At 40.3% G+C, this 27,087-nt stretch overlaps 1 protein-coding gene across 1 annotated transcript in view; it reads left to right on the top strand.

Annotated features, from left to right (window-relative positions):
• The window catches only part of CNTNAP5 (contactin associated protein family member 5), a 741,033-nt gene extending 720,237 nt beyond the window's left edge, over positions 1-20,796 (top strand). The window contains exons 22-24 of the mRNA XM_010979356.3: positions 8,841-9,059; positions 10,833-10,904; positions 13,493-20,796. Coding sequence (XP_010977658.3) covers positions 8,841-9,059; positions 10,833-10,904; positions 13,493-13,689 — 488 coding nt within the window. The 3' untranslated portion in view covers positions 13,690-20,796. The remainder of the gene's footprint in view (positions 1-8,840; positions 9,060-10,832; positions 10,905-13,492) is intronic.
• The last annotated feature ends 6,291 nt before the right edge of the window (positions 20,797-27,087 follow it).

Here is a 27,087-nt window from a genome sequence, read left to right as displayed (position 1 = left end):
CAACTTCTATGTCCAAAATACTATGTTAAGAAATAGGTCATTAGTGTAAAGTAAATAGGGACACTTTGATCATAAAACTAGAATCTTAGATGTTAAACCTGGATTGGCCATGAACTGGTTAATTTCCTTTAAACAATTATTCGACCCTGTGTCTTAATTTTCCTAATGGGTAAGTGGCTGTCATTATCTCACACTTTCTTATTTCACCAAGATGAAACTACACAGGATGTACAAATGTGCATTCCAACCGTATTAAGTAAATGCTAAATATTTCTTTAAATGTAATTTGGCATTCCCCTTTCAGGATTAGAAGCTTTATCTGAGAGATGCAGTTCTTAAACTTTGGATGCTCCTGGTACTTAAATTTTCAGACCATTCCTCTCTTACCTGAAAGCCACAAAGTACTCATAAGGGAAAAACTCTTTACTTGTATATAATGCTTATACCTTCCATTAACATCAGTTTCCTCTATTTATATTTTATGATGGTACATTTTTCTCTCATAACCCTGGGTTATGTGGGTCTGCATGACTTGTATTTTGACACTTCATGATTCAAACGTTATAAATGGCTTTTGACATATAGCAAATGTCATGTTACATCCTAGAGCAATGTCTGTTTTTAGCAAATTGCTGATCTTTTCTTCTTTAATATCCAGGGGGAAAAAAACTGCCTGCATAAAATTAGCCTGGATTGGCTCTATCATTCTCTTAGTGTTGAACAATAGTGACTGTGTGAAGTATTGCATATTCTAGGGCTAAAATTGGTTCTGTGCCATTTCCCTTGGATTTATAAATCTTTGACTTTATAGAGGGGCACATAGCTTTGCTTTGAAGAAATGAGTGTTTGTAAATTAATGTAGAAAATCAAGTCTTAAGATGCTTAAATAAGTTAGTCTATAATAACTTAACCAACTGAGTCGTTCAGACGTTTAGTGCTACATTTATCACCAGGAAGTGGGAATTTCGTCTTCACAGCAAGCGTTTCAACATTTACATCCTAGTTCTCGCATATAAATGCAGTATCACTTGGGCATTTTGAGGGCCATTGAGTCTAGGCAAAGGCATTTGGAACTCTTTGGATGAGTAGTGGGAAGAATAAAGATGATGATGGTGGTACGTGTGTGGTCATAATCCATCAGCTTGGGTCTGTCTAACCTCCAACCTGTGCTATTTCGGCACACCATGCCACCTCTACATCAGCATCTGAGGGGAGGGGGGACCTCTAATGAGAACTGGAAACTATATTTCAATGATATTTAAAATGTGTTGGGAGGTAGAAGCTATGTCAGTTTCAAATAAGAAGCTCTGAAGGTTTTTATTTGTAAGAGACCTGGGACTTCTCAAAACCATTTATATATATATATATAGAGAGAGAGAGAGAGAGAGAGAGAGAGAGAGAAAACTTGTAATTCATCTTGATTGAATGGGACCCTTATATGTTAGCTAAAAACCTTGGGGTGAATGAGAAAGAGAACAGTGGTGTTTTCCAGTAGAGGGACCTTTGTTTGCACTCTCACCCTCCCACGTCTCAGGAGCCACATTTACCATTAAGCTTGTCTTCCATATTTATTTTGTAGCTCAGCACATACAAGAGTCCTCTCACCTTTTCCTTATAAATCTAATGCAGGTGTAGCCTAAAAGTTGAATAAAATTAATTACGAAGTACATTATCTTTAATATAATGAGGAGTTCAGAATGACTTGTGCTTTCCTTAGTTTTTGCAACCTATTTATTTTTAGCTCATTTATGTAAAAAATATCTTTCAAAAATATCTAAGATATTTTGGGGAGGTCTTTTAGGGAGGCAGCATAGCTTACATAAAGAATTTGGCATTTCAAGTCATAACAATTTTGGTTTAAGTCTCAACTTGACCACATGATCTCCTATATATATTTTAACTTTCATAGTGTCAGTTTCTTAACCTGTAAAGTTGGATGATAATAACATATATGTAGAAGAGCCTTTAAGGAAAATACAAGTAACACTTTAAAAACAAGTATTATAGACACAATGCCTAGGTGGAGACAAAAACAAGACCATATATATGCTGCCTACAAGAGACTCACTTCAGATCTAAAGACACACACAGAAAGTGAGGTAATAAAAAAAGATATTTCATGCAAATGAAAATGAAAGAAAGCTGAGGTAGCATATTTACTTCAGACAAAATAGACTTTAAAATAATGACAGTTACAAGAAACAAAGAAGGACATTATATAGTGATAAAGGGATCAATCCAACAACAATGATATAGCAATTGAAAATATGTATGCACCAAACATAGGCATACCTAAATACATAAAGCAAATAGGAAGCAGCATAAAGGAAGAAGTTGACAGTAATGTAATAACAGTAGGGACATTAATACCCCATTACATAAATGGGTAGATCATTGAGATAGAAAATCAATAAGGAAACACGGCCTTAAATGACACATTAGACCAGATAGATTAATAGATACATATAGAACATTTAATTCAAAAACAGAAGAATACATATTCTTTTCAAATGCACATGCAGCATTCCCCAGGATAGATCACATCTTAGACTCCAAAACAGGTTTCAATAAATTTAAGAATATTTAAATCATATTAAACATCTTTTCAGACCACAGTGTTGTGAGACTAAAACTCAACTACAAGGAAAAAAAATTGCAAAAAACCCCCACAGACACGTGGTGTCTAAATAGCATGATACTAAAGAACCAATGAGTCACTGAAGAAACCAAAGCAAAAATTTATAATACTTGGAGACAAAGGGAAATGGAAATGCAATGACCCTAACTCTGTGAGCTGCAGCAAAAGCAGATCTAAGAGGAAAGTTTATAGCAATACAAGTCTGCCTCAAGAAACAAGAAAAATCTCAATCTAACTTTTTACCTAATAGAACCAGAAAAAAACAATAAACAAAACCCAAAGGTAGTAGAAGGAAAGAACTAATAAATAAAGATCAGAGTAGAAATAAATGAAATTGAACAATAATAAACAATAATATGAAAGAAACTAAGAGCTAGTTTTTTGCAAAGATTAATAAAATCGATAAACCTTTAGCCAGGCTCATCAAGAAGAAAAGAGAGAGGGATGTAATCAATGAAATCAGAAATAAAAGAGGAGACATTACAACCAACATGACAGAAATACAGAGGATCATAAGAGATAACTATAAAAATGACATGCCAGTAAAAGAAACAATCTAGATGAAATGGGTAAATTCTTAGAAATCTAAACTCTCCAGGACCAGATGAGTTTACAGGTGAATTCTATCAATTATTTAAAGAAGAGTTAATGCCTATACTTCTCAAAATATACTGAAAAATTGAAGAAGAAGGAATATTTCTGGACTCATACTATGAGATCAATATCACTCCGATAACAAAACCAGATTGGCAGAAAAGAAAAGAATAGAGAAAGAAAAGAAAAGGGAAAAAAGCACATCAATTACAAAAAATCCTCAATAAAATATTAGAAAATCAAATTCAACAATACATTAAAAGGATAATACACTATGATCAAGTGGACTTTAACTCAGGGATGCAAGGATGGTTCAGTGTCCACAAATCGATCGATGTGATACACCAGACTAACAACGTGAAGAATAAAAAATCATTATCATCTCAATTGATACAGAGAAAGCTTTTGACAAAATGTGTCATCTGTTTATGACAAAAACTCTCAACAGCATGGGTATAAAGAAAACATATCTCAACATAATGTAGGACATAGACGACAAACCTATTCATACACAATATCATGCTCAACAGTGAAAAGCTGAACGTATTTCTCCTAAGATCAAGAACAGGACAAAGATGCCCACATCACCACTTTTATTAACATAGTGTTAGAAGTCCTAGCCACAGAAATCAGACAAGAAAAAGAAACAAACATAATCCACGTTGGAAAGGGAGAAGTAAAACTGTCACAGTCTGCAGATTATATGATTCTATATGTAGAAAATCCTAAAGATGCCATAAAAACCATTAGAACTAATAATTGAATTTGGTAATGGTTCAGGATACAAAACTAATGCACAGAAATCTGTTGTGTGTCTATATACACTAACAAACTATTGGGAAGAGGAATTGAGCAATCCCATTTATAATTACATCAAAAAGAATAAAATACCTAAGAGTAAATCTAACCAAGGTGATAAAAGAACTGTGCTCAGAAAACTATGACATCGATAAAACAAATTTAATACAAACAAATGAAAAGATATATTATGTTTATGGATTGGAAGAATTCATGTTGTTAAAGCCATACTACCCACAGCAATCTACAGATTCAGCTCAATCCCCATCAAAATACCAAAATCATTTTTCACAAAACTTAGAACAAATAATTCTAAAATTTGTATGGAAACAAGAAGCCATGAATAGTCAAAGCAATCTTGAGAAAGAAGAGAAAAGCTGGTGATATCACACTCCCAAATTTCAAACTATACTAGAGATAAAATAATCAAAACAGTATGATACTGGCACACACACACACACACACACACACACACACACACACACACACACACACAGATCAATAAACATAACAGAAAACTCACAGAGCAGAATAAGGAACCCAGAAATGAACCCACATTTATATGTCAGTTAATCCACACCAAAGTAGTTCAAGAATATACACTGGGAAAAGGAAATCTCTTCAATAAATAGTGCTGGGAAAACCAGAGAGCTATATGCAAAAACATCAAGCTGGATAAATTTCTTATCCCATATAGAAAAATAAACTAAAAGCAGATTAAAGACTTCAATGTAAGACCTGAAACCATAAAACTCCTAGAAGAAAACAAAGGGGTATACTCTTTGACATCAATCTTACCACCATTTTTTTTTTTTTTTTGGATGAGTCTCTTCAGGCAAGTGAAGCAAAAGCAGAAATAAACAAATGGGACTACATCAAACTAAAAAGCTTTTGCACAACAAAGGAAACTATCAACAAAATGACAATGCCGCCTAGTGATTGAGAGAAGATACTGCAAATGATAGATCCAATATGGGGTTGATATCCAAAATATACAAGGAACTAATACAACTCAATTTCAAAATATTAAATATATGAGTAGAGAATCTTAATAGACTTTTTTTCAAGCAAGATACAGAGATGGGCACCAGAAACATAAAATGATGTCAACAACACTAATCATCAGAGAATTGCAAATCAAAACCACAATCAGATACCAACTTACACCTGTCAGAAGAGCTATAATCAAAAAGACAACATGTAACAACTACTGGTGAGGATGTAGAGAAAATGGGGCCCTCATACACTGTTGGTTGGGAATGTAAATTAGTACAACCACTATGGAAAATTTTATGGAAATTCCTCAAAAAAAGTAAAAATAGAACTATTACATGATCCAGCAATTCTACCTCTGGGAATTTACTCAGAGGAAACAAACACTAATTTGAAAATGTCTACGCACCCCAAGGTCATTGGAGCATTATTTGCAACAACCAAGATAAGGAGACAACGTAAGTGCCCATGGATTGATGAATGGACAAAGCAGTTGTGGAATACATACAATGGAGTAATATGCAGCCATAAAAAATGGAGTTTTGTCATTTGCTACACCATGGGTGGATCTAGAAGATATTATGCAAAGTGAAATAAGGCAGATAGAGAAAAATAAATATAATATAATTTCACGTATATGTGGAATCTAAAAACCAAGACAAACAAAACAATTAAAACAGAGAGAGAACAAACTGGTAGTCTCCAGAGGGGTAGGAGAGTGGTGGGTGGCCAAAATTGGTGAATGGGATTAAGAGGTATAAAACTCCAGTTATAAAATAAATAAGCCATCATGATATAATATATAGCTTAAGAGATATGGTCAATGATATTGTAATAACTTCGTAGGAGAACAGATGGCCAATGATATTGTAATAACTCTGTATGGGGACAGATGGTTACTAGACTTAACATGGGGATCATTCACAATGTATGTACATATCAAATCTCTATAGAGTGCACCTGAAACTAGTATCACATTGAATGCCAACTACATTTCAATAATAAAAAATACTGCATTATTACGGAGGAGGTACTCAGTAAGTGTTAAATATTAAACAAATGCAAGTAATTGTGTCCTACCATATATTAGTTAACAAAGTTATAAGAAGCAAATATAATTGGGAACCATCTTACCATTTTTTTGTCTCTCTGTATATGTAACAATCTGAGAAATCATTTTGTCGGGCCTCACACTGAGAATATTTTCTCCTATCAAAGACACTTGTTCTCTTCATTTATTTTCAGAAACCTCTCAAGGTTTGCTTTTTATACATATAGAATAATTTTTTAACATTTTTTATTGATTTATAATCATTTTACAATGTTGTGTCAAATTCCAGTGTAGAGCACAATTTTTCAGTTATGCATGAACATATATATTCATTGTCACATTTTTTAATAAACGTTCCTAGAGATAGGACTTTATACAAAACATTTCTTCGCTAAAGAGAGATGAGCATGTTTTGCTGTTTCCCCTGACTTCCCCCATGTGCCTGTTCTTGTACCTGGAACTTGTGTTCATGGCAGTCACAATAGCAATGCCCTTCCAAGATCTTGGCACCAATATGGGCTTCTTTTTAAATGAGTTCTAAAAATGAGATCTGGCACTTTTGACTTAGACGCTTGAGGCAGAGCTACAGTGGAATGTCACTTTCTACTGCTTTGAAATCCTACAAGGCAAAAACTTCCTGCCAGAGAATGCTTCCCTTCTCTGGTCTTCTGCCTCTTTCTGTGAAGACTTCTGATCTCTAACTCTGCCCCGTGATAACTACCAATGGGTAGCTAATGTGTGTTCTAAATTATTACCCCCGGTAAGTTGAGTTCTAGTGCTAACTGGCAAATACCACCTCATCTTAATTAAAGCTGTGTGGTGTGGAGGACTGTTGCATAACAATGTTTGAAAAGTCTCGTATGCTCACAACCTGTCTTTTTTAAGCTTATAATAAGGAATAAGCTTACTCGTGATGCTTGCATAAGTAAGTAACAGATACGCACCACCACCGTAGGATACTTGTGGGAATTTTTAGAAGCAGTTTCCTCCCCGACCCCAATGGTCTCTGACACTGGAAGAAGGGTGTCACTTCACATCTGTGTTTGATTTTTATTATCAATCACCCGAAAAGTCTTCACAGGATCTCAGCTATGGAGTATCTAGAAGAATGCAATGGTAGGAAGAATATCGACCCACAAAGACAGTGTCTAATCCTCAGAACCTGTGAATATGCTGGGCTCACTGGCAAAGAGGAGGTAAGGCTACTGATCATATTAGTGTTGCTAATCAGCTAGCCTTAAAATGGGGAGATGATGCCTGATTATCTGGCTGAGTGCAATCACAAGGGTTCTTACAAGTGAAAGAAGGGGACAGAAGAAGATCATTAGAAGTAGATGTGACTTTGGAAGAAAAGCAAGGAAATGCAGCATTGCTGGCTTTGAAGTTACAGGAAGGGGCTGGATGCCAAGAAATGTGGGTGGCTTGGAGGAGTTAGAAGAGATAACGAAATGGATTATTTCCTCAGACTCTCTGGAAGAAATGCAGATTGTCAGCACCTCGATTTTAGCCCAAGGAGACCCGTGTCAGATTTCTGCAGAGCCATGAGACAACAAATTGTGTTGTTTTATTCTGTTTAAGTGTTTAAGTTTGTGCTAATTTGTTACAATAAAGCCACAAAAAATTAATGCACATGATTTCTTTTTTTTTACTGTAAGAAGAGAGAGGTGATAAATTAGGTTTACATGGGTGTTGAAGTGGGGAAGTATAATGAGGTCAAAAACTAGAAAAAGCTCTGTTAAGGGAGGTTAACTTCTCATTTTGCTCTGTCCGTTACATCTCTTCCTAAATGCAGCCAACAAAACGCTTGCTTCGTGATTGATGGAGGCATTCTTTGCTCATATGTGAATAGAACTCAATTGTACTCCACCTGACAGAAAGGAAAGTCCTTGTCTATTTCCAGAAAATAAACAGATTGTCATAATAAAATAACTATTTGGACCATCTAGCTCTGTTGAAACTATTATGCCTTAAGGAAAAAAAAAAGTTCATTCTGCATTGCAGTTTTATGTAATTGCAGCATAGCCATTTGTTCAAATGATCCTTATTAAAATAAAGAAATGGGCTTCTGAGTAATCTTATCACACAATTTGAAGACAATGAGACATTTGATCTTGCCATGAATCATAAATGATAGCCTCTTTATCTTCCATGAAGACTCAAAGATTCTTCGGGAGGTTGAGTGCTGTCATATAAAACCCATGCTCACCCATCAGAACCATGGACAGAACTAAGCATGTGACCATCTTGCATAGATGGTCAGCATGTGCAGGGCACTTAAAACACCGAATGGGATAAACTTGAAAGGACCACTTTGAATTCTGATCTCTCTGTCTGCCTCTTTTCTTTTTTTTTTCCTTGCTGTAGTTTTGAGTGAAATGTTGTAATGAGCATTATCGTATGCTTGAGTTAATCACCAGTATCCGTAAATAAATGCTGATGGAGATAATGATATAAATTTTATAAAACATCTAGAGTGTAAAAGAGATTTATGAAGTATTTGTTACAGTTCATAAAATACATGAGTGAAAATTTAGAAATTTGAAACGTTATCTTAAAGTAGAGATAGCCCTAGCAATTTTCTGTATGTGGTTGATACACTGATACTTGTAGTGGGGATGGAGTTTGGAAAGAGGAGATGAGGAGAGAGAGGGGATAATTTCTTTTATTCCAAGAATAACAAGATAATTTCTGTAATTTCAGACATTATTTAAAGAAGATATGGAGCATAGTTTGGAAAAAAAAAACTGATTCTCTTTCATATTGCAGATAATCTTGGATTGGATTCGGAAGTTGCTAAAGCAAACACCCTGGGTTTTGTTGGATGTCTGGCTTCCGTCCAGTACGACCACATCGCACCACTAAAGGCAGCCCTGCGCCATGTCACCGTTGCACCTGTAACTGTCCAAGGGACCCTGACAGAATCCAGTTGTGCCTCCATGATGGATTCAGATGTGAACGCAGTGACCACGGTGCATTCTTCATCAGGTACACAAAAAAATACTCAAGGGAACTTTGCTCACTAGTGAAAATTTTTTTTCTTTTGTTAATCTGTTTTTTTTTTTTTTTTTTTTTTAGCGGAGGTACTGGGCATTGAACCCAGGACCTCATGCATGCTAGGCATGTGCTCTACCACTGAGTATAGCCCTACCCACCTCCAACTCATGCTACTTTGATGTCTTGAAGGTGCTTCCAGGCTAAAGCTAAGATTACTCAGTTCTTTGCCTTGTATGATTACAGAATTATGACTGGTTTCTTAGAGTGGTATTAAGTATATGTAAATAATCCTACTTTTAATGTGTTGAGTAGCTAGAAATATATATATTCTCCATATAGAATACATATAGAATTTTATATTTTCTATATATAAAATATATTCTATATGTATATATATATAATTTTATATATATATGTACATTCACTACTGTTTAAGTGGCTACTGGTCTGAGGATGAAGAGTTTAGAGGTCAGGAAGGAAGGCTGGTTGTTGAACTAATAATTCATGTGATTAAAATCAACCTTCCTTAATAATAAGAAAGTGTCACAGCACTGTCATCCATTTATCTTCTCTTATTTTACCATTCCCTGAAATACCTTTCTATCTTTTCTTAGTTACCATCATCCTAGGTGCCTCAGAGTGTTTTAGGATTTGCTTTAATCAGTTGTGGCAGTCAGTTGCCAAATAAGTTATGATTTACGGGCAGAGAAAGGGCATGGGGTTTTGCCCTGCTCGTCACTGGTCTTGTTTTGTTGGTGGCATCGGGTAATAGACAAGAGCCTGAGTGGACCCTTGGCTGGCCTTGATTTGAATTCTAAATCTTCAAATACGAAAGCGAATATATGTATGTATATGCATGACTGGGACACTGTGCTGTAGACCAGGAACTGACACATTGTAATTGACTGTACTTCAATTAAAAAAGAAATAGTAAAGATGAATTCTAGATCTTCTATGAATGAATTCTAGAGCTTTGGGCAGGTTATTAATGGCTTTGATATAACAATCTTATCTGTGAAATGGGAAAAATAATAAGCTTGTTGTAGTCATTCTCTGAGGAGTAAATGGTACAATGACACTAGTGATAGATGCTACGGGTCCTGGCAATTTCATGTGCACTATAAGCATGCCTAAAGGTGTCATTACCCCCTTTTAATATAGTTGCAGATTGTTACTTTAAAATGTATGTAGCTCAACGTTACCAACCCATAAGTGTCAAAGCAAAGATTCAAACTCTGGTCTGTGTGTTTTCAAACTTGATGCTCTTTTCCTTCTACGATGTATGTTAATGAACATACAATAGCATGTGTGAAGGTTTCTTGGCGGGTGTTAATTCTACTTTTGTCCTTTCCTGTTAATGGACTTAGAAATCTCTTGCAGCTACAGAAACCTCTGAAGCAGAGGCAAGTGTCCTTGAGGTAGGAAGCCAAAGTCATGCACAGGAACTGTCCAGCCCAGCAGAGAGGGACTTCAAGGGTAGGCTGAGAGGGAAGCTGTAGGCCAGAGCGGACAAATGAGCAGAGAACCACCATCGTCTATTTTAACCCCTTATCTCATAACTCACATAGAAGCTAACGGGGTCCTGAAACCACCCGGTGTACGCAGTGTCCCTCAAATGCTTTTATCTTTGTGTTTGTTTGGGTTCCTTCCAAAATGCCAGCTCCCACCGATCTGAGAGCACCTGGTCTAATCCACAGGTGTGTCACCTCCACTCCATATCACAGACCTCCTTCTAGGACTTTGAGTGTCTTTTCATCGTTTCAGATCTTTTTGGGAAGACGGACGAGCGAGAACCACTCACCAACGCAGTTCGAAGCGACTCGGCAGTCATTGGAGGTAAACCATTCTTTGTTGCTGAGAGCAGGAAAGGCATATGTAAGCGATTCTGTGCTTTGGAGGAAATTATCCTCAACTGCAGCTCCCCAGCGCCCAGAACCCTGCATGATCTACAAGATTGTGAGCTTTTACATGAATCTGTCCATCATACATGCTGTGATGGTCAAATGCACCTCCCCTCCCTGCCAGGTACCAGCAGCCCCGTGGACACGTCCCTCCCCTGAACCACCAGGCAGCTGAACACCGAGTCAACAGCTGGATAATGTACTTGGAGACAGGCAGTGTGCAGCCTGTTCCTCACATCCAGTTGTCACTTTTCCTAAAGCACAAACAAAGCAAACCAATAAAGCTACATATGGGAAGAAGCCACGTTGGGGCAGACAGATGGGCAAAGCCGCAGGGTTGTCGGGTTTTCTCCACCAAGTGGGTCTAAAGAGGAGGTGAAGCCCACAGGACTGTGTTTTCACATCCAGCCGTGTGCACGGTTACCGGGCAGAGTCTCAGCTCTGCTGTGAACTCCGCCCCCGCCCCTCCTCCCTCTCTTTTCCCTTTTCTCATTGCCTCTTGGCCTCACCCCCTTTTATTCTGCCTCAGCCTGGCTGCTGCCTCCAGGAGCCTGATTTTTCTGTCTGCCTGTGCCTTGCAACACAGCCTGACTCCCAAGCCTTGTTTAATGTAAGATGCTGAGGAGATGCCCACATCTCTGCCTCACGGGCTAGATGGACGGACCCATGCCAGATGGGGTTCTCCTCTTAACCATCACCAGTAACCATTTATTTAACTTCTCTGTAATGAGTCCACACTGTGGGTCAGAACCAGTGCTAAGCAAAGGAATAGGAAGATGAAAGACGGGGACACTGTCCTTAAAGGACTCACAGCTTGGGAGGGGTGGTGGGGTAGGGATGGGACAGATAAACAGATAACAGTAGAGCCAGTGAGTAGGGTCTTGAGGGAGGAGGGACGGATGGTTAGTGGAACACAGAGGTGCATCCTTACCATAAGATTGTGAGGGAAACACACACACACACACACACACAAAACCTGTCCTCAAGGATGTTCTTAAATTGTCTGACCTGAATTTCTGCTTCAGGGAAGAGAGTCCACCTTGACTTTTGTTCGGCAACAAGAAATGTAGGAATCATTTTGGTGCCTGCTTCTCTTCCTGTAATTTCTCATTTGACAGGTGGAGAAAAGACTCTTGTAACTGCTGACTTTTCCCCATCCTTGTCCAGGCTCCTGTGAGCCTGTTTAAGAGCAAGATGTTCTTTCCAGGGAAAATTCCTGCAGGTTCAGAGTCTTCAACTCCGAAGACTCCCTGCACTGAAGGAGTAGAAACCAGTTCTGTAGCTCATCGTTTAGCAGTTTAGTCCCTTCATGAGAGTCACTCACCACATCCAGTTTATTTCTAGGTTTGTTAACTTACCTGGTTCTACTCCGCCTTGCTCTAAAATTGCTGGGGAAAAATGTCACATCCTGGCTTAGGAATATTTTAGAAAGTAAGCAATCCTAATCATGGGCTCAGCTCTGATAGAAATTGGTGTCAGATATGCACTCAGTATATTTAACTCTCAAATGCTCGTGCTTATATAAAGTATAATGCAGGGTTTCCAAAAATAACTTTGTAAAATAAACATCTTCTCAATATCCATTATACATAGAAAAAAAAAAACCCAGCAGATAATACACTTTATTAGGAATGAGTTTTATATCTGAATGTCATAAATAATTTTCAAATATTTTAATGCTGAAAAACCTCTCTTCACGTATAGACTCTTGTTCCCTTTTAAAATTTGACATTTTATCCACATTTTCACTGTCCCTTTGCTGACTTGGCTGTGCACATCTCAAGATCTTTCCTGAAAAGATAGGGACAAGACCCTAGGGTCAGTGAGGACAACTTGCCAGCAAAATCCAGTAAAATCACATGCAATCAAAGTAGAGGGGGATCTGACGCAACGGGACAGAAGTGTGCCGTTTCAGTCGACTCTGGGGGACAGAGGGTACCATCTTCGAGCTAGCCTGAGTCTAGGAGAGTGCAGAGCAGGGAGGAATGCTCCAAATGTTTGGTAAACATTCCATTATTAACAAAACATTTTTAGCAAACCATAAACAAATTTATAGCCAAAGTGCATGTGTTGAGATGTGAGATATTTAAATATCATTTTCTATTACTTTCCAGGATGCTAGAGTAGTTCTAAGATGCTTATTTGCAAGGTAGCAAAGAAATGCACTGATTAAAAATGATTTTGATGCATTCTTTAAAGCAGATCTTGAAGAAATTGTCTATGAAATCTTTGCTGGTCTGATTTCCTGTCTCCTTGATGGAGTTCTTAGTCGATGAAATAAAACATTCTCTGATTTAAACTGGCCTGCTCCCTTCCTAGCTAGTCTGAAAGAGGAAGTATTTTGTCATTGAAGACTGGAGGTCCGTGTTTGTTTCCGGACCTGCGGCGGGGTGTGATGTTTGGTTTTGTTTGGTTTTGTTTGGTTCTCTCCACTATGTGGCTTTCTCATCAAAACTGACTTTACTCTCTGATGGGCTGCTCTGTGACGGTGCTGTCCCCTCTCTCGCCCGCGTCTCCCCACAGGAGTCATAGCCGTGGTGATATTCATCATCTTCTGCGTCATCGGCATCATGACCCGCTTCCTTTACCAGCACAAGCAGTCACATCGTACCAACCAGATGAAGGAGAAGGAATATCCTGAAAATTTGGACAGCTCCTTTAGAAATGACATTGATTTGCAAAACACAGTGAGCGAGTGTAAGCGGGAATATTTCATCTGAAGAACTGCAGGGTCAGTGGATTCTCTTCCTCGGTTGTTCATTTCATTTGTTTGTTTCTCCTCCTCCTTCTCTCTTTTGCTTTTGGTCATTCTCCTTCTCTTACTTGTTTTCTGTTTATTCTGGGGACATACCTGCGTCCACCCCAGCACCTATCCCCTTGAACCAGCCCAGAACACCAGGCAGCTATGGCCACTGCCTTCCTCTTTGACACACTTCTTGTGGTGAACGTGTTGGCTCAAGAGACTGACTTTACCCCTTTAGACAAGGAAGAGACACATGTGTGCACACGTGAATAGTCGGTTCTGTATTTCCAGTTTCTAAGAGGCACCCTGCAGCCCAGGCTTACAGGCTCCTTTGAACCTGAGCTCTGTGACTTCAGCATTTAACAGTCATCCCCCCCATTGTGAGTCCACTCCTACCAGGGAACTCAGGGTGCAGAAAGAAGATGCCAAGGCCTGGTTTGTGTCGGCGGCACTTTAAAAGGAAAAGAGAGGTTTGCTTTCATATTAATGTTCCTTCCCATAGGAAGCCCTAACACATCATCATTTTTCACTCTGACTCCTGGCCCCTGAGTATTTTCAAATATAGGACACCTGATAGTAGTGAGCTATTTCTTTGTTCTGTTCTTACTGCTCTCTCCTGGGGCTGACACTTAGAACCGCACACAATAGCAGAAACCTAGGGGAAGCGTGGAAACCAGTAGCTTGAAACCAGGAGACAATAAGAAATCTGCTAGGAAGTAGATGTTCCATAACTTCAAACACGCCTCTTCCAATTTTGTAAGAAATGTTAGCTAGGTTATTCCTGGAATTATACTGATACATATATATATATATGTATGTATGTTGATACATATACATATATATATATGCTGAAGCATAAAGCAATTCAAATAAAAGTCTAAAATAGTGCCTGGTTCCATGAAAGAGTTTAAATCATCTTAATGCAGCTTTAGAAAAGCAAAAACAAAAAGCAAAGTAAAACAAACATACAAAAAACTGCATGAAAGAAAAGAAACACCAAACACAGTTCTTTCCTCCCATCCACTCACTAAAGATCTGGTGAGGAACATAAATACAGGAGGTTTCACGTTTTAGAATAGACATACTACTGTCCACCGAGCCATTTATCTTAGAGGCTTAGGCTGCACTGTCATACGAGGCGTCTGGTTAGCTCCAGTGAACCCCCACTGCTTAATTTCAGAGGAGCCCTTAAGCTCTATAGCACATCACAGTTTCAGATCTGCAGCATCCTGTGTGTATAAAGGCCCACCACACTTCTTTTTGTAGGCATACATTCCCAGACGAGGCAGTGATCAATGTCAGGCCATTTCCCCCTTTTGACAAGGAAACATACAAGAAACACAGTCATTCCTTCAAGAAGGTATCTTGAGCTGCTCCACAATGTGGCGGTCAGAATCCTGGTGATTTTGCTATAGTGACATCCCTCATTCTTTGCCTTTGGGCCATCTTAAGGGAAAAGAGAACGGGGGAACAATACAAATGCTCCATATGCTGGGAATGCCGGTATAACAGTCCACAGATGTGGAAAGTACTTGCTGATTCTTTTCACAACACAGGCTCGATTTGGAAGACAATGACCACATCTCCATTCTCCAGCCTTGACAGTTGGCAGGCATCCCTTCTTGTTCTCAGTGTGTCCCTCATCTCGAATGTTTCACACTTTCCTGCGTGAAGAGGCTCCCATTGAGGAACTCCTCAGTTTCATCCCATTTCAGGTCCATGTCAGACTTTTCTGTCAGTGTTCGAGCACGTGGGGTAAGGATTTAGCTTGTCACCCGATTCCTCAACTTTAAGGTGTTGTTCTAAATACACATTCTCCTTAAAAAAATTTCTGTGGATTCTTACTCATTCCCATGGTATCTTTCTGCTAGTAAATTTCTTTTAAAGTGATTCTAACAAGGGCACTTTTTTTCCTTCTAGCTTTAATAAGATGAATGATCCATTAATAAGAGGAGAAAGCTTTAAATACTCTTTCCTCCTGCCCTGTCCTCCTCTGTTTCCAATTTTCACTTTTGAATTTTCTATTTCCATAAAAAGGCTGTATAAATCAGCCTTTTGCTTGGCTACGTAGTCCTTTGTCCCCTGACATAAAAGTCACCATGAAGTGGAGTGGGTTTAGCCTGAAGCATCTCCCAATAATGAAATGGAAAGGCAAAGAAAGGTGTGAGTAATAAAGCTGGAACCGCTCATTATTCAGGTCTCTGAGGAGCGAGGACTATATTTTGCTGACATGGTGCTGAGAGAACTGGAGGACTAGCAAAGGCCAACTTAGAGTACTTGCTTTTCTCATCTACTTATACACTCTTGTAGGTAGTTCTGGAGGGTGGAGAATTTGTCAGGCTCCATCTCTGTTGCATCTGCATTGCAGAGTCCCCCAGCATACCTCCCTGCATACGTAGACCACAGAGACACACCTACTACGTTTCATAGACTTAAAGACGAATACCAAGACAGGGCAATCTGCATGCCACTCTTATAAGCAGAGTCTCAGGGCTAAACCAGAATTATTTTTACAGGGTTGGAATATTTCATAACCCCAGAGATCACTAACTTTCACCAGACGTATTTGAGGAGCAAGCAAGCTGCTCCCTGCAAAAAAGAGAACACAGCTTTCAATTACAGATAAGTGCTAACTCTGCCTGTCTTTCCCTCAATGGCACCAAAATCCACATAGTTTTGTGCAATTGTTTAGTTGTGTGAGTGGTCCGATTCTTGAACAATCATCATCTGAAACACCCAGTCCTTGAAAGCGTCCTAATCCCCACGTTAATCGGCCTTTCCTGCTTCAGTAATCAGGTTTCCCCGACCCCACGCTCTGGGCAACTGGACCCCATGATCTGACACTGTAACTCTCAGTCTTTGGTAATTGCTGTTTACAACATTATTTGATGGAATGTGGTCACTTTACTATTAAACCAAAAATACCCGTGCAATTTCACATTCTAAGGGGGCTACTACATCAAAGTCATTCCCATCAGAGTCTGTGTATGTAAGCAACAGTACATTTGCTTCCGCTAAATAAATACTTGCCACTGCATCACTCATTGTGCATGTAGGTTAGATTGCCATGGTTTCCACCAGAGTTTGTCTGGAGAATTAAACATGTGCCACTCCTCTAGATATATTTTTTAAGAAAAGCTTAGCCTTTTCTCTACACTCAACCACAAATGTGATATTTCTTTTAAGGATCCTAGGGCTGATTTTTTTAAAAAACAGTTTTGATTCCCTTTAGTAATAACAGAGATGGTACTAACCTGACTTCCATATTTTGTCCAACCAACCCCCATCACAGGGCGAGGGGAGGAGGATCAGGACAAAAGACACAATCTGATCTCTACTTTGTTCTTTCTTTTCTTGACTACCCAGTATTCCTAGGGTTGCGCTAAGCATTAGGTGAACAAATATACATCACACCTTATTCTTGCCCTTGGGAAGCTCAGAGTCTAGCAGGGGAGGTAGGTATCGTTGCACTAGGGGTTTGCATGAGATGCTATAAAATGGAGAATAAAGGTTCGACACTGTTGTTCTTGTAAAGCCTTTGCTAGAGACTGAGAGAAATAGATACTTTCTGCAAAGTATGTATATTGTTTTTCTTGTTTATTACTTCCACCCTCAATGAGCTGCTTCATTTCTCTTCTTCAAAGCAAATCTCTATCTATGCAGGTATATTTCTGTGGAGAGAGATGGATTGGCTCCTTTGTGACAGCAAGAATGAACGGTCTCTGTGTCCACAGTCCTTCTGGGGAGGCTGGATTCTCTCCATTCTTGTTTTAATTCTGGTTGGGGAATTCTGCAAGTCCTTCTTCCATGGGTCAGACCTAAAGATGACCTGGGCATTCTTTTTGAGGCAGGAAACAAAAATCTCCACTCCTGCACCCCTCTTTCTCTTTTCTCAGTTCTTTTTTGCCATCTCTTGGTGACCGATTGCACGCATTGCTTTTCCAGACGTTCCTTAAGGTATCTTTGTTGTCCCCCAGCTCCTCCTAAAACCCACCTTCATCCTGATCAACTGTTTTTGACTTAACTTTGGAAGATCTCTGAGAATGAAATGAAATGTATCTTTGAGTAAGTAATCGACTAAAAGGCGTTGTCCCTCTAAGAGTGATCTCCACTCTGTGCTCTGGGTGAATTGTTCCAGTCCTGAAAAATTGCACATTTCTCTTCCTCCGCAGGAAGCTCAGTCAGTTAGAGAAACTATACTGAGAGGAGACAGGCAGAGCGTCTTCTCCAAGGTGTTCAGGGAGATAGGAATCAGGCTGTGAGTTCTTTCTTATAAAAAGTCTTGACAGCTTGTCCACCAACTCCTGGGTTTCCTTTGAATTCCCCCAGAGCTACGATCCATCAAAACCACATTGTGAGATCAGCCCGCCAAAGGGAACTGGAGACACAGCGTATAAGCCGCTACTCATTTTTCCTTAACCTCAAGGCTTGGGCAGACTTAGTCCTCGGTTGTCCTGCAGGTCACAAGTCGACCAAATACATCAGGAGCTTTCTTTGTTCCTGCAGATGCAAAAGTGGTTAATGGAACAACATGCAGGCAACTCCAAACCTTCAGAATACTTGGAGGCTCCTGAGTGCTATTTTATGCCTCTTGTGCAGTTTGAAGATGTTTTCTTTAAAACACACACACAGAGACATAGTGTAATTGAATTACTTCCATACAGCATTCTTAGGTCTTTCCTACCCTCCTCTCTCATGTCCTCAACCCACACTCTTACTTGTCAAGACATCTAGTTGGCAGATGTTGCTGGTCCCTAGTTTTCATCTCTGCTCTCACAAATTCCAAATAGCTGAACCTCCTAATGGGGAAAAAAAAATCACACACACACACACACAAACACATTGTAAAAATAGGGTTGTTACTCAAGCTTCCTTCCCTATGACATCCTCCATACATGTCTGTTTGATAGGGAGAGACACATTTCCACTTGAGTTGACAGTTATTTGAAACCTTCATAGAAGATTTTCTTATTTAACTCTTTTTCTGCTTTTGAGTAACGGTGGTCTTATTTTTGCACTAAGGTACTCTGAGGGGGAACAGAAAAGCACATTTTTTAGTGAAATATCATACTTTGTAAACTAGTCGTCTGTCTTTTATAACGTTTATAGTCTACAAAGTGGCCGAACAGACGTGAGCAAGGACTGAGGCAAAAGTGGGTGTCAGTGTTTTGAGCGCACCTGCTGGGAAGAGGTTGAGGAGGAAGAGGGACGCTTGGCAACAAGTGACGGCCTGTCCACAGGAGGAGGGGCTTGGCTTCCGCGTGAATCATCCACCTGCAGCCGCCCTTCCCCCTTTCCTGGCTCCTAACTCGGGAGTCTCTTTAGTGCACTTGGGTCATCATCTTACACATTAAGGAAAGAGGCAATACAATGGGCTTTGCATGAAATGTTCCTTAGTTACCTTTGCATGATATTTTTGACCCTTCCCAGCTCTACTTCAGTGACATCTTTTTTTCCCCCAAGATTTTTATTCCATCAGGATTGATTGTCCCAGGATGCTTTAGAGCTATCACCACAGTGACCTAACCTGCCCGGAGTGAGTGAACACCCAGATACAACTTTAAGGAGAAGGGGCTGTCAGATAGCTCCCTGGGTCCACTCTCCTGAATCAGGATCCCCATGGGTAGAAGCCCTGAGGTCCTGAAATCAGTCTAATGGCCTCTGTCTCCCCTCCATTGGTCCTACCACGCATAGATCTGCCATGAAGAGGAGGAAGATGGTACATCCCATCCCTGACAGTGAATACTGCCAAGGACCCATCATCTGATGCTCTCTGGGAACACTGTTGTCCTCAATCCTCCCCAGTCATCCAAGGGAACTTTGGCAAGATAGCAGGACAAACTTAGGAGAGTAGTCTAAGGCCATAGCCAAAGGTGAAGCTCATTGTCTCAGTGATTAAATCCCAGTCTTCACTGTCATTAGCCGTGTATTCTCCCCTGCCTCAGAAGCCAGCAGTAGCCTTGAGGACATGGAAGATGTGCTGGGTAGGCAACAGGATCGCTGTATCACTCTGCAGACTCTTTGGAAGGCCTCCCCACAAGTAGAACTTTCAGTGAGACCTGAGGGATAGTATTAATGAGCTTCTGCCTAGTCGGACTTTCCCATATTAGTCAACCCCATCCTCAAGTCTTCACATCAAATATTAACGTAGTCTCTTCTCTTTAAATGGCAGTGTCCACCCGTGTAAACTTGTCCGGCCTTAAAGATTCATGCAAAAAAATACCAAATCTTGCTTACAACAGCAGAGTTCTATCATGAGAGGGACTTTGTATCCAGTGAGGTCCAACACCAAGAATTTTCTCCTGAATCTGATAGTTGACAGACTTCCTGACAGACTGTGCTGTCTTTGGCTATCACTTCCCCCAGTCAACCAGAAGAGGCCAAAAAGGTACAGAGACATCGCTGGAATGAGGGCTGAGGGCAAACCAAGGGTCTGTCCCCAGGGTGTGCTGGAGAAGGAGTCGGCCAACTTCCTGTAAAGGGTCAGAGACTCAATATTTAAGGCTTTGCAGAACAGACAGTCTCTGTTGCAACTACTCCCCTCAGCTGTTGTCACAGGAAGTGGTCCAGACATGACTGTGTTCCAATAAAACTTTATTTACAAAAATAGGCAACAGGTCAGAGATTCGAACCAAGGACTATAGTTTGCTGACCCCTATTATAGAATATTACCCTGTCCACTTCAGTTGGGCAATCGGTCCCACTTTGGAATATTGAGGTCCTCCTTTTTGAAGAATGAGAAAGAGTAGGGAGATACTTTTGAACAAGTAAACAATAAAGTACAAAATAACTTCCTCCCTCAAAATCTATGTCAGACTCTTTATTATGGCAAAAGCACAAAACAGGTCACCTCTCTTTGTAGATCCTCCTGAGTCTAGCCTCTCCTTTGGACCTGCTCATTTTCGTTCCCAAAACAGAATCCCAAGTGATGTTGCCTCGTTCCAAGTCAGTTTTGTAGACCACGTAACAAGTCTTAATACACTGTATGGGGAAAAAAAATAAATAAAAGTTAGCCTTAGATTTCTTTGTTTTCTATGGTTCCTGTTGTACAGAAGAAAGACTTAAACTGTAAATAATGTATATTTAATAAAGAGAGAATTTTGTATGATTTTGTGTGGAAGACAAATGTGTCTTGCTGTGTTTTCTTGGGTTAATGAAGAGTCAAACAATTAATCCCTCGGCTCCAGTTCTCATTCCTCAGACCATTAACTCCCAGACAACATGAGCTGTGGGGCTGCTGGAGAAACATGAAACTCCCACTCTCAGGGTTTATTGATTTCAACAGACCAAAAAGTGCTGCCGTGGGCTCTCTCAGCGCCCAGTGGTTCATATTGACTTGTACGCCCGGTTCACATCTACAAGAGCAAGTTCATTGACTTGGTCAGAAGTCACGTTCAGGGCTCTGAGGCTGTTCTGGTTTCCTGAAACCTGGTGCCTCTCCTAAACCTTCATCAACACCCACTCACAGCGGCCAGATTTCTTATCTCTCCCTGCTTTCCTCTTCTTACAGAAAGTCTTAACTCCAACTGCTTGAGATACTCAAAAGACATCGTCATGAAACAGAACTCACTTCATAGAGTGTTTATTCAGATTTCTGTGTGTGGGGTAGTCAGTTAGCAGAGAAATTAAACACTGACGTGGGTTTAAACAGGACAAGATCATGACACTATCAGACTGAACTTGCAAAAACTCTTCTGATGGCACAGTGGAGAGTGGACCACAGGGAAACAAAAGCAGAGGAAGAGAGAGGAGTCGGGACCCATTTCAGAAGCCTGGGGGAGCATGATGGTGGCTTGGACTACGGGTGTCCCAGCAATGATTGTGATGACAGCTAGGGCCACACAGACCCAGATGGACTAGAAGGAAAGTAGGAGGGGAAAAAAGAATCAGAAGAGATTAGAATTTGAGGCTTAAACAACTGAATGGATGAGAGCAAATCGTTTTGTTTTGGGGAAAGGTGGCTGTGAAGTGGGAATGGGGGAAGATGAGTTCAGTCTGGGGTTTTGTTAAGTTTGAGATTCCAACCAGGGAACGAGTGTGGGTGTAGATCAGGGTCTATGTCTACAGTTCAGGAGTGAGGTCGGGCCCAGAGAGACACCTGGGAGAGCTCTGTATATGTATATGTACACTTAGGTCTACACATATAGATGAGTGTATGTGTGCGTGAGAGAGACAGACTCATCGAGCTCACCTAGAGCATGAGTGTAACTAGAAAACAGAGCCTGGAGCAGTGGTCTATTACAGGAGAAGGGACCAGACATTGAGGAAGGAGGAAACTAGGTAAGTTGGAGTCCAGAAAACAAAATGCTTAATCAGTGGGGAGTGCACTGTCCTTAAATGCTACTGAAAATCTATGAAAAACTAAGTCAGATGAGAATAGATAAACACCATTGGCTTTGGCAAGATGAAGGGACCAATGACCATTTTTAAAGGCACTTGAAGAAGAAGTGGGGAGAAAACTCCATTTGGGGGTCAGCTGAAGTGATGGAGAAGGTTGGGGACAGCATGGACTAAGGCTTAGAGTCTAATGTGGTAGAGATTCGTGGACTTGGGAGCCAGGCAAGCTGGGGCTCAAGTCCCATCAAAGCCCATCCTCCAGTTTTGGTGAAATAAAGAAACCCCTGTAACTGTTACTTTTTGCAGATGTAAATTGGCAAATAAAAATAAAAGCAAAAATGCCACTTGCAGCAACATGGATGGACCTGGAGATTGTCATTCTAAGTGAAGTAAGTCAGACAGAGAAAGAAAAATGCCATATGACGTTACTTATTGGTGGAATCCAAAAAAAAAAAAAAAGAGAGAGGAGAGAGAAACTTATTTACAAAACAGAAACAGACTCACAGACATAGAAAACAAACTTATGGTTACCAGTGGGGGAAAGGGATGGGAAGGGATAAACTGGGAGTTTGAGATTTGCAGATACAAACTAATATATATATAAAATAGATAAACAGCAAGTTCATACTGTACAGCACAGGGAACTATATTCAATATCTTACAGTAACTTATAGTGAAAAAGAATATGAAAATGAATGTGTGTATCTTCATGTATGACTGAAGCATTGTGCTGTACACCAGAAACTGATACAACATTGTAAACTGACTATACATACAAAAAAATTTAAATAAAAAGCTTTGCAGAGCCTGAAGAGTTAACCACTTAGCTGGGTACCTGGGCAGTAGATCCATCCATAAAAGCTACCTAACATGATTTCCTTACCATTTATTAATGCACAGATGACAAATGACCCATATCACAGAGTTGAATAAAGTAAGGTATAGAAAAGGCTTTGTTCGGCAAGGGGGTTCAGGAGATTTTATCTGTGGACGGAACTGGGAAGATGTCTTGAGGTCTAGCTCTGGTTCTGCCATCAGTGAGCTTTTGAGATGCCCTCACCTGTCCCTCCAAAAGAGAGTACAGGATTCTAAGTAATGGAATGACTCCAGTATCTTAAAAGAAATTTCTGCAATACATCTTCGTATCAGAAGAACTGATCAGAGAATTTGGCCAGACACTCATGACTTCAAATTCCAACCCTTCTAATTAGCAGCTGAGGGACAGCTCTAAACGAACCTTTCATTTCTGATGTTCAGTGCTTCATCGCTTAATAGATTGTGAAACAATACTCACGTACTAAAAAAAAATTCTGTTCCCTACCTTCTTTTTTGCGATCTGTTTTCTAGTTACATCATGTAACCAGAGAGTGAAAGAAGTTAGTGATGGACTGTGTTAATCTCATCATTCTTTTCATATCTGTCTGTATTTGGTTTAAGCCTGTGACATAAAGAGGAGAAAAAGATGACCGTCAGTCCAAACAGACGTAACACGCGGGGAAAAAACCCTCTTTGTACTTTCAATAATAAAGGCTGAAACTATATAGGAATTACTTTTATTTTTCGGGAAGCTTTAAAAGTAACAGATTGGCAAGGGCCTGAATTGGATCAGGTAAATGATCTCACCGACCTGCACATCCACATCCGAGCCAGGCTTGGAAGCACTTGGCGCAGCCCAGTCCTGACGTCAACACCCCCGGGGGCCGAGAGCAGAGGTTGGAATGAGCAGCCCATCTGTGGGGAGGAAACAGGGGCGCTCTTGACAGCGCTGACCAGCTGAAATGGCAAATCCAGCTCGGCCTCGGCCTCTCAGGAGCCCCAGCTGCCCCAAGGGGCCCGAGAGAATGAAAGCCTGTCACAGCATCTCCTTCCCTGGCCGGAGAAGAAGCGACGTCACCCGCGAGCCAGCGCAGGCAGACGCTCCCGTGAAAGGGCCGGGCGCTTCCCCCGCACTCCGGTTTGGAAAATGTGACAGCGTGTTCTTGTCACCCAGCGCCCTTTGTTGTGTGCAGTGCTTTCCTTTAAGGGCTGCCGGCTTGATGAAGAGCGTGGGCGTGAGCCAGAAATTCTCGGGCAATAATAATGCAGTAATCAAATAATTACCGATTGTTTGGGTCTATGGTAGGTCTACTCGGCACATCACTTCTTATGGTCACACGCAAACTGTACGAGAGGAATTTCTTTCATTCTTCCTTTCTTCCTTTCCTTCTTTCCTCCTTTCCTCCTGCCTTTCTTCCTTTTTCTTTCTTTCTTTCTTTCTTTCTTTCTTTCTTTCTTTCTTTCTTTCTTTCTTTCTTTCTTTCTTTCTTTCTTCCTCTTTCTTTCTTTCTTTCTTTCTTTCTTTCTTTCTTTCTTTCTTTCTTTCTTTCTTTCTTTCTTTCTTTCTTTCTTTCTTTCTTTCTTTCTTTCCTTCCTTCCTTCCTTCCTTCCTTCCTTTCTTTCTTTCTCTTTCTTTCTTTCTTTCTTTCTTTCTTTCTTTCTTTCTTTCTTTCTTTCTTTCTTTCCTTCCTTCCTTCCTTCCTTCCTTCCTTCCTTCCTTCCTTCCTTTCTTTCTTTCTTTCTTTCTTTCTTTCTTTCTTTCTTTCTTTCTTTCTTTCTTTCTTTCTTTCTTTCCTTCCTTCCTTCCTTCCTTCCTTCCTTCCTTCCTTCCTTCCTTCCTTCCTTTCTTTTCCCCTCTCTCTCTTTTTTTTTCATTGTGCACAATAAAAATGTCCAGCTTGAGAAAACTGATTTGCTAAAAAGAACTGCATAGCTTTTGCTGTCACACACACTTGGATTCTGTGCCCACTCGGTCACCTACGTAGCTTTAGGTAAGGTTCTTACCTGATCTGTGACTCACTTTCTCATCTGAAAAATAGGAATGTTATTTCCTATTTCCCAGAATCATATAGCTAGTTAGTGAAGGAGTAAAGATTCAAATCCTTTCGGCCTTAAATCACACCTGGCTCTCCCCAGCTGCTGTTAGAACTAATTCAGATAATCTATTGGAGCCCTCATGCACCTGCTCTGTCCTGACTTCTCCTGCTCAGGGAAACTAGAGGGTCACCTCCATCTAAAAAGATAAATAAGTGCTAAAGAGAGTTGTTAGAGGCCTTGAATATCAAGACAAAGCTTTCTCAAGCTCTAAGCAGTTACATTAATCTGGCACTGAAACTGAGGTACCAGCAGAGCATGACTTGGGACAGTAGGAATAGTTTTGTGTCTGCAAAAAGCCCCCTGTGATGTACCTACTTCTGAGCCAGTCTCTCGTGAACAGGGAGAGTAGGTGATAATTTTTTGATGGATGTCTAGAAAGGCAGTCTCTTCTGGAATAATAGTGCTCACCTGAAGCTGGGGCCAACAGGAAACATTTTGAAGCACATACCTGTTCAACCAAGTAAGAAGCAAATGCTCCTCTCCCAATGAGCAGGTAGAGAACTTCCACCACCCACAGAGCCCGTTCTGGAATGTTGCAGGTGCACTCATGGGTTAGTGATAATATTCTCCAATTCCCGTGTGTCTTCCCTGCGGGTCTAAGAAGAGGCTGGTAAACTTATCTGGGGAACATGATGATGTGATATGAATTGAGAGCCTGCAGTTTGCTATATGCTGACCTTCCTATTTCTGCTTTTCTTATTTAAATGTTATAAGGCCCACAGACTTACAAAACAAACTGCACGAAGTCAAACAGAGATCGATTTACTGTGTGTGTGCGTTTGGGCTCTTCCGCACTTGACCTTATATGAAAAGACATCTTCTTAGTCTGTCATCATTTATGATTTGTAAGATGACTTCACAGTGTTAACATTATCCTATGTCATACCACCTCTGTTGTGTGTTATCTGAGAGCAACCATTCATTCTCTTGGTCATTCGTTCATCCAGCAAAAATCTGTGTGCTCTTTTGATGTGTGTTTTGAGTGAGATGATGGAGATCATCCCATAATAAGACATGGCACCTGCTGGTAAAGGGTCTACAGGTCTAGCTGGGGACGCCAGCGGGGAAATGGCAAGCTGTATCTAATTAACACAAATGATGGGGCAGCCGGCACATGACCAAGGGAGGTATTGATTCATTTGTGTCTCACAGGTCTAGAGAATGGTTGGAAGTTGGGTCAAAAAAGGCACTTACAAGGAAAGAAACAGCATTTGAAAGAAGGCACAAAGACGAGAGTGAGTGTGCCAATTCAGGAAATTGTCTGTAGCTCAGTACAGCTCAGAATAAGTTTAGAAGGTTGTTATTCAAATGTAACAGGCAGCCCCACAAAGGTGTGAGAATGACCTTTTGCATCAAAGTTTCCGCATAGGGATGAGGAAAGCTAGGTGACAAACGGGATGTGTAATAGTGAAATGGAATTATATTTAGGATCTACCATGTCCAAGCAAGCATTAGGTGGATTTGATGTCAGAAGATTCCCATCCTGTCCAAACCTTCTCCTTTCTGGTTGTGTACCCCAGGGGCCATCAAATTAGTACTTTGAGCTTTGGGTGTCTAATTGGTAATACGAATGTGAAATATTTATTCACTGAGTTTTTCCATAATTAAAAAAAACCAGAGATGCAAATGTATTTTGTAAATTAAACAGACTGGTGCAAATATTATTTATTTGTGATAAAGTGTAATTAATTGTAATCTGTAATAGTTACTATTACACCTGCAAGCCTGGAGCGGGAAAACGTACGTATCATTATGGTACAGCCAGATGGAAATATTTTAGGCTTTGAGGGCCAGTCTCTGGTGCAGATACTCAACTCTGCCCTCGCGAGATGAAAGCAGCCGTGTGGACGGTGTGCAAACAGACGAGCAGACTGAGTCCCAGTAGAACTTCATCTATGGAAACTGAAACTTAAATGACATAGACTTTTCACAGGTCATGAAGTTAAATTTTTTTCTTTTGATTTTTTTCAACTATTTAAAAATGAAACCAAACAAACAAATAAACAAAAAATATGAACTCAGAGGCTGCACAAAAACAGGCAGCTGGCCAGACTGGACTCACAGGCCATGGTTCACTAGCCCTTTAATTGGACAAACCCTCCATTGAACTTGAAGTCTAGCCTCT

Source organism: Camelus dromedarius, chromosome 4 (genome assembly GCF_036321535.1).
Source record: "Camelus dromedarius isolate mCamDro1 chromosome 4, mCamDro1.pat, whole genome shotgun sequence".
NCBI lineage: Eukaryota > Metazoa > Chordata > Mammalia > Artiodactyla > Camelidae > Camelus > Camelus dromedarius.
Note: the sequence above shows the minus strand (reverse complement) of the source record. Positions and strands in the feature narration are given on the sequence as shown.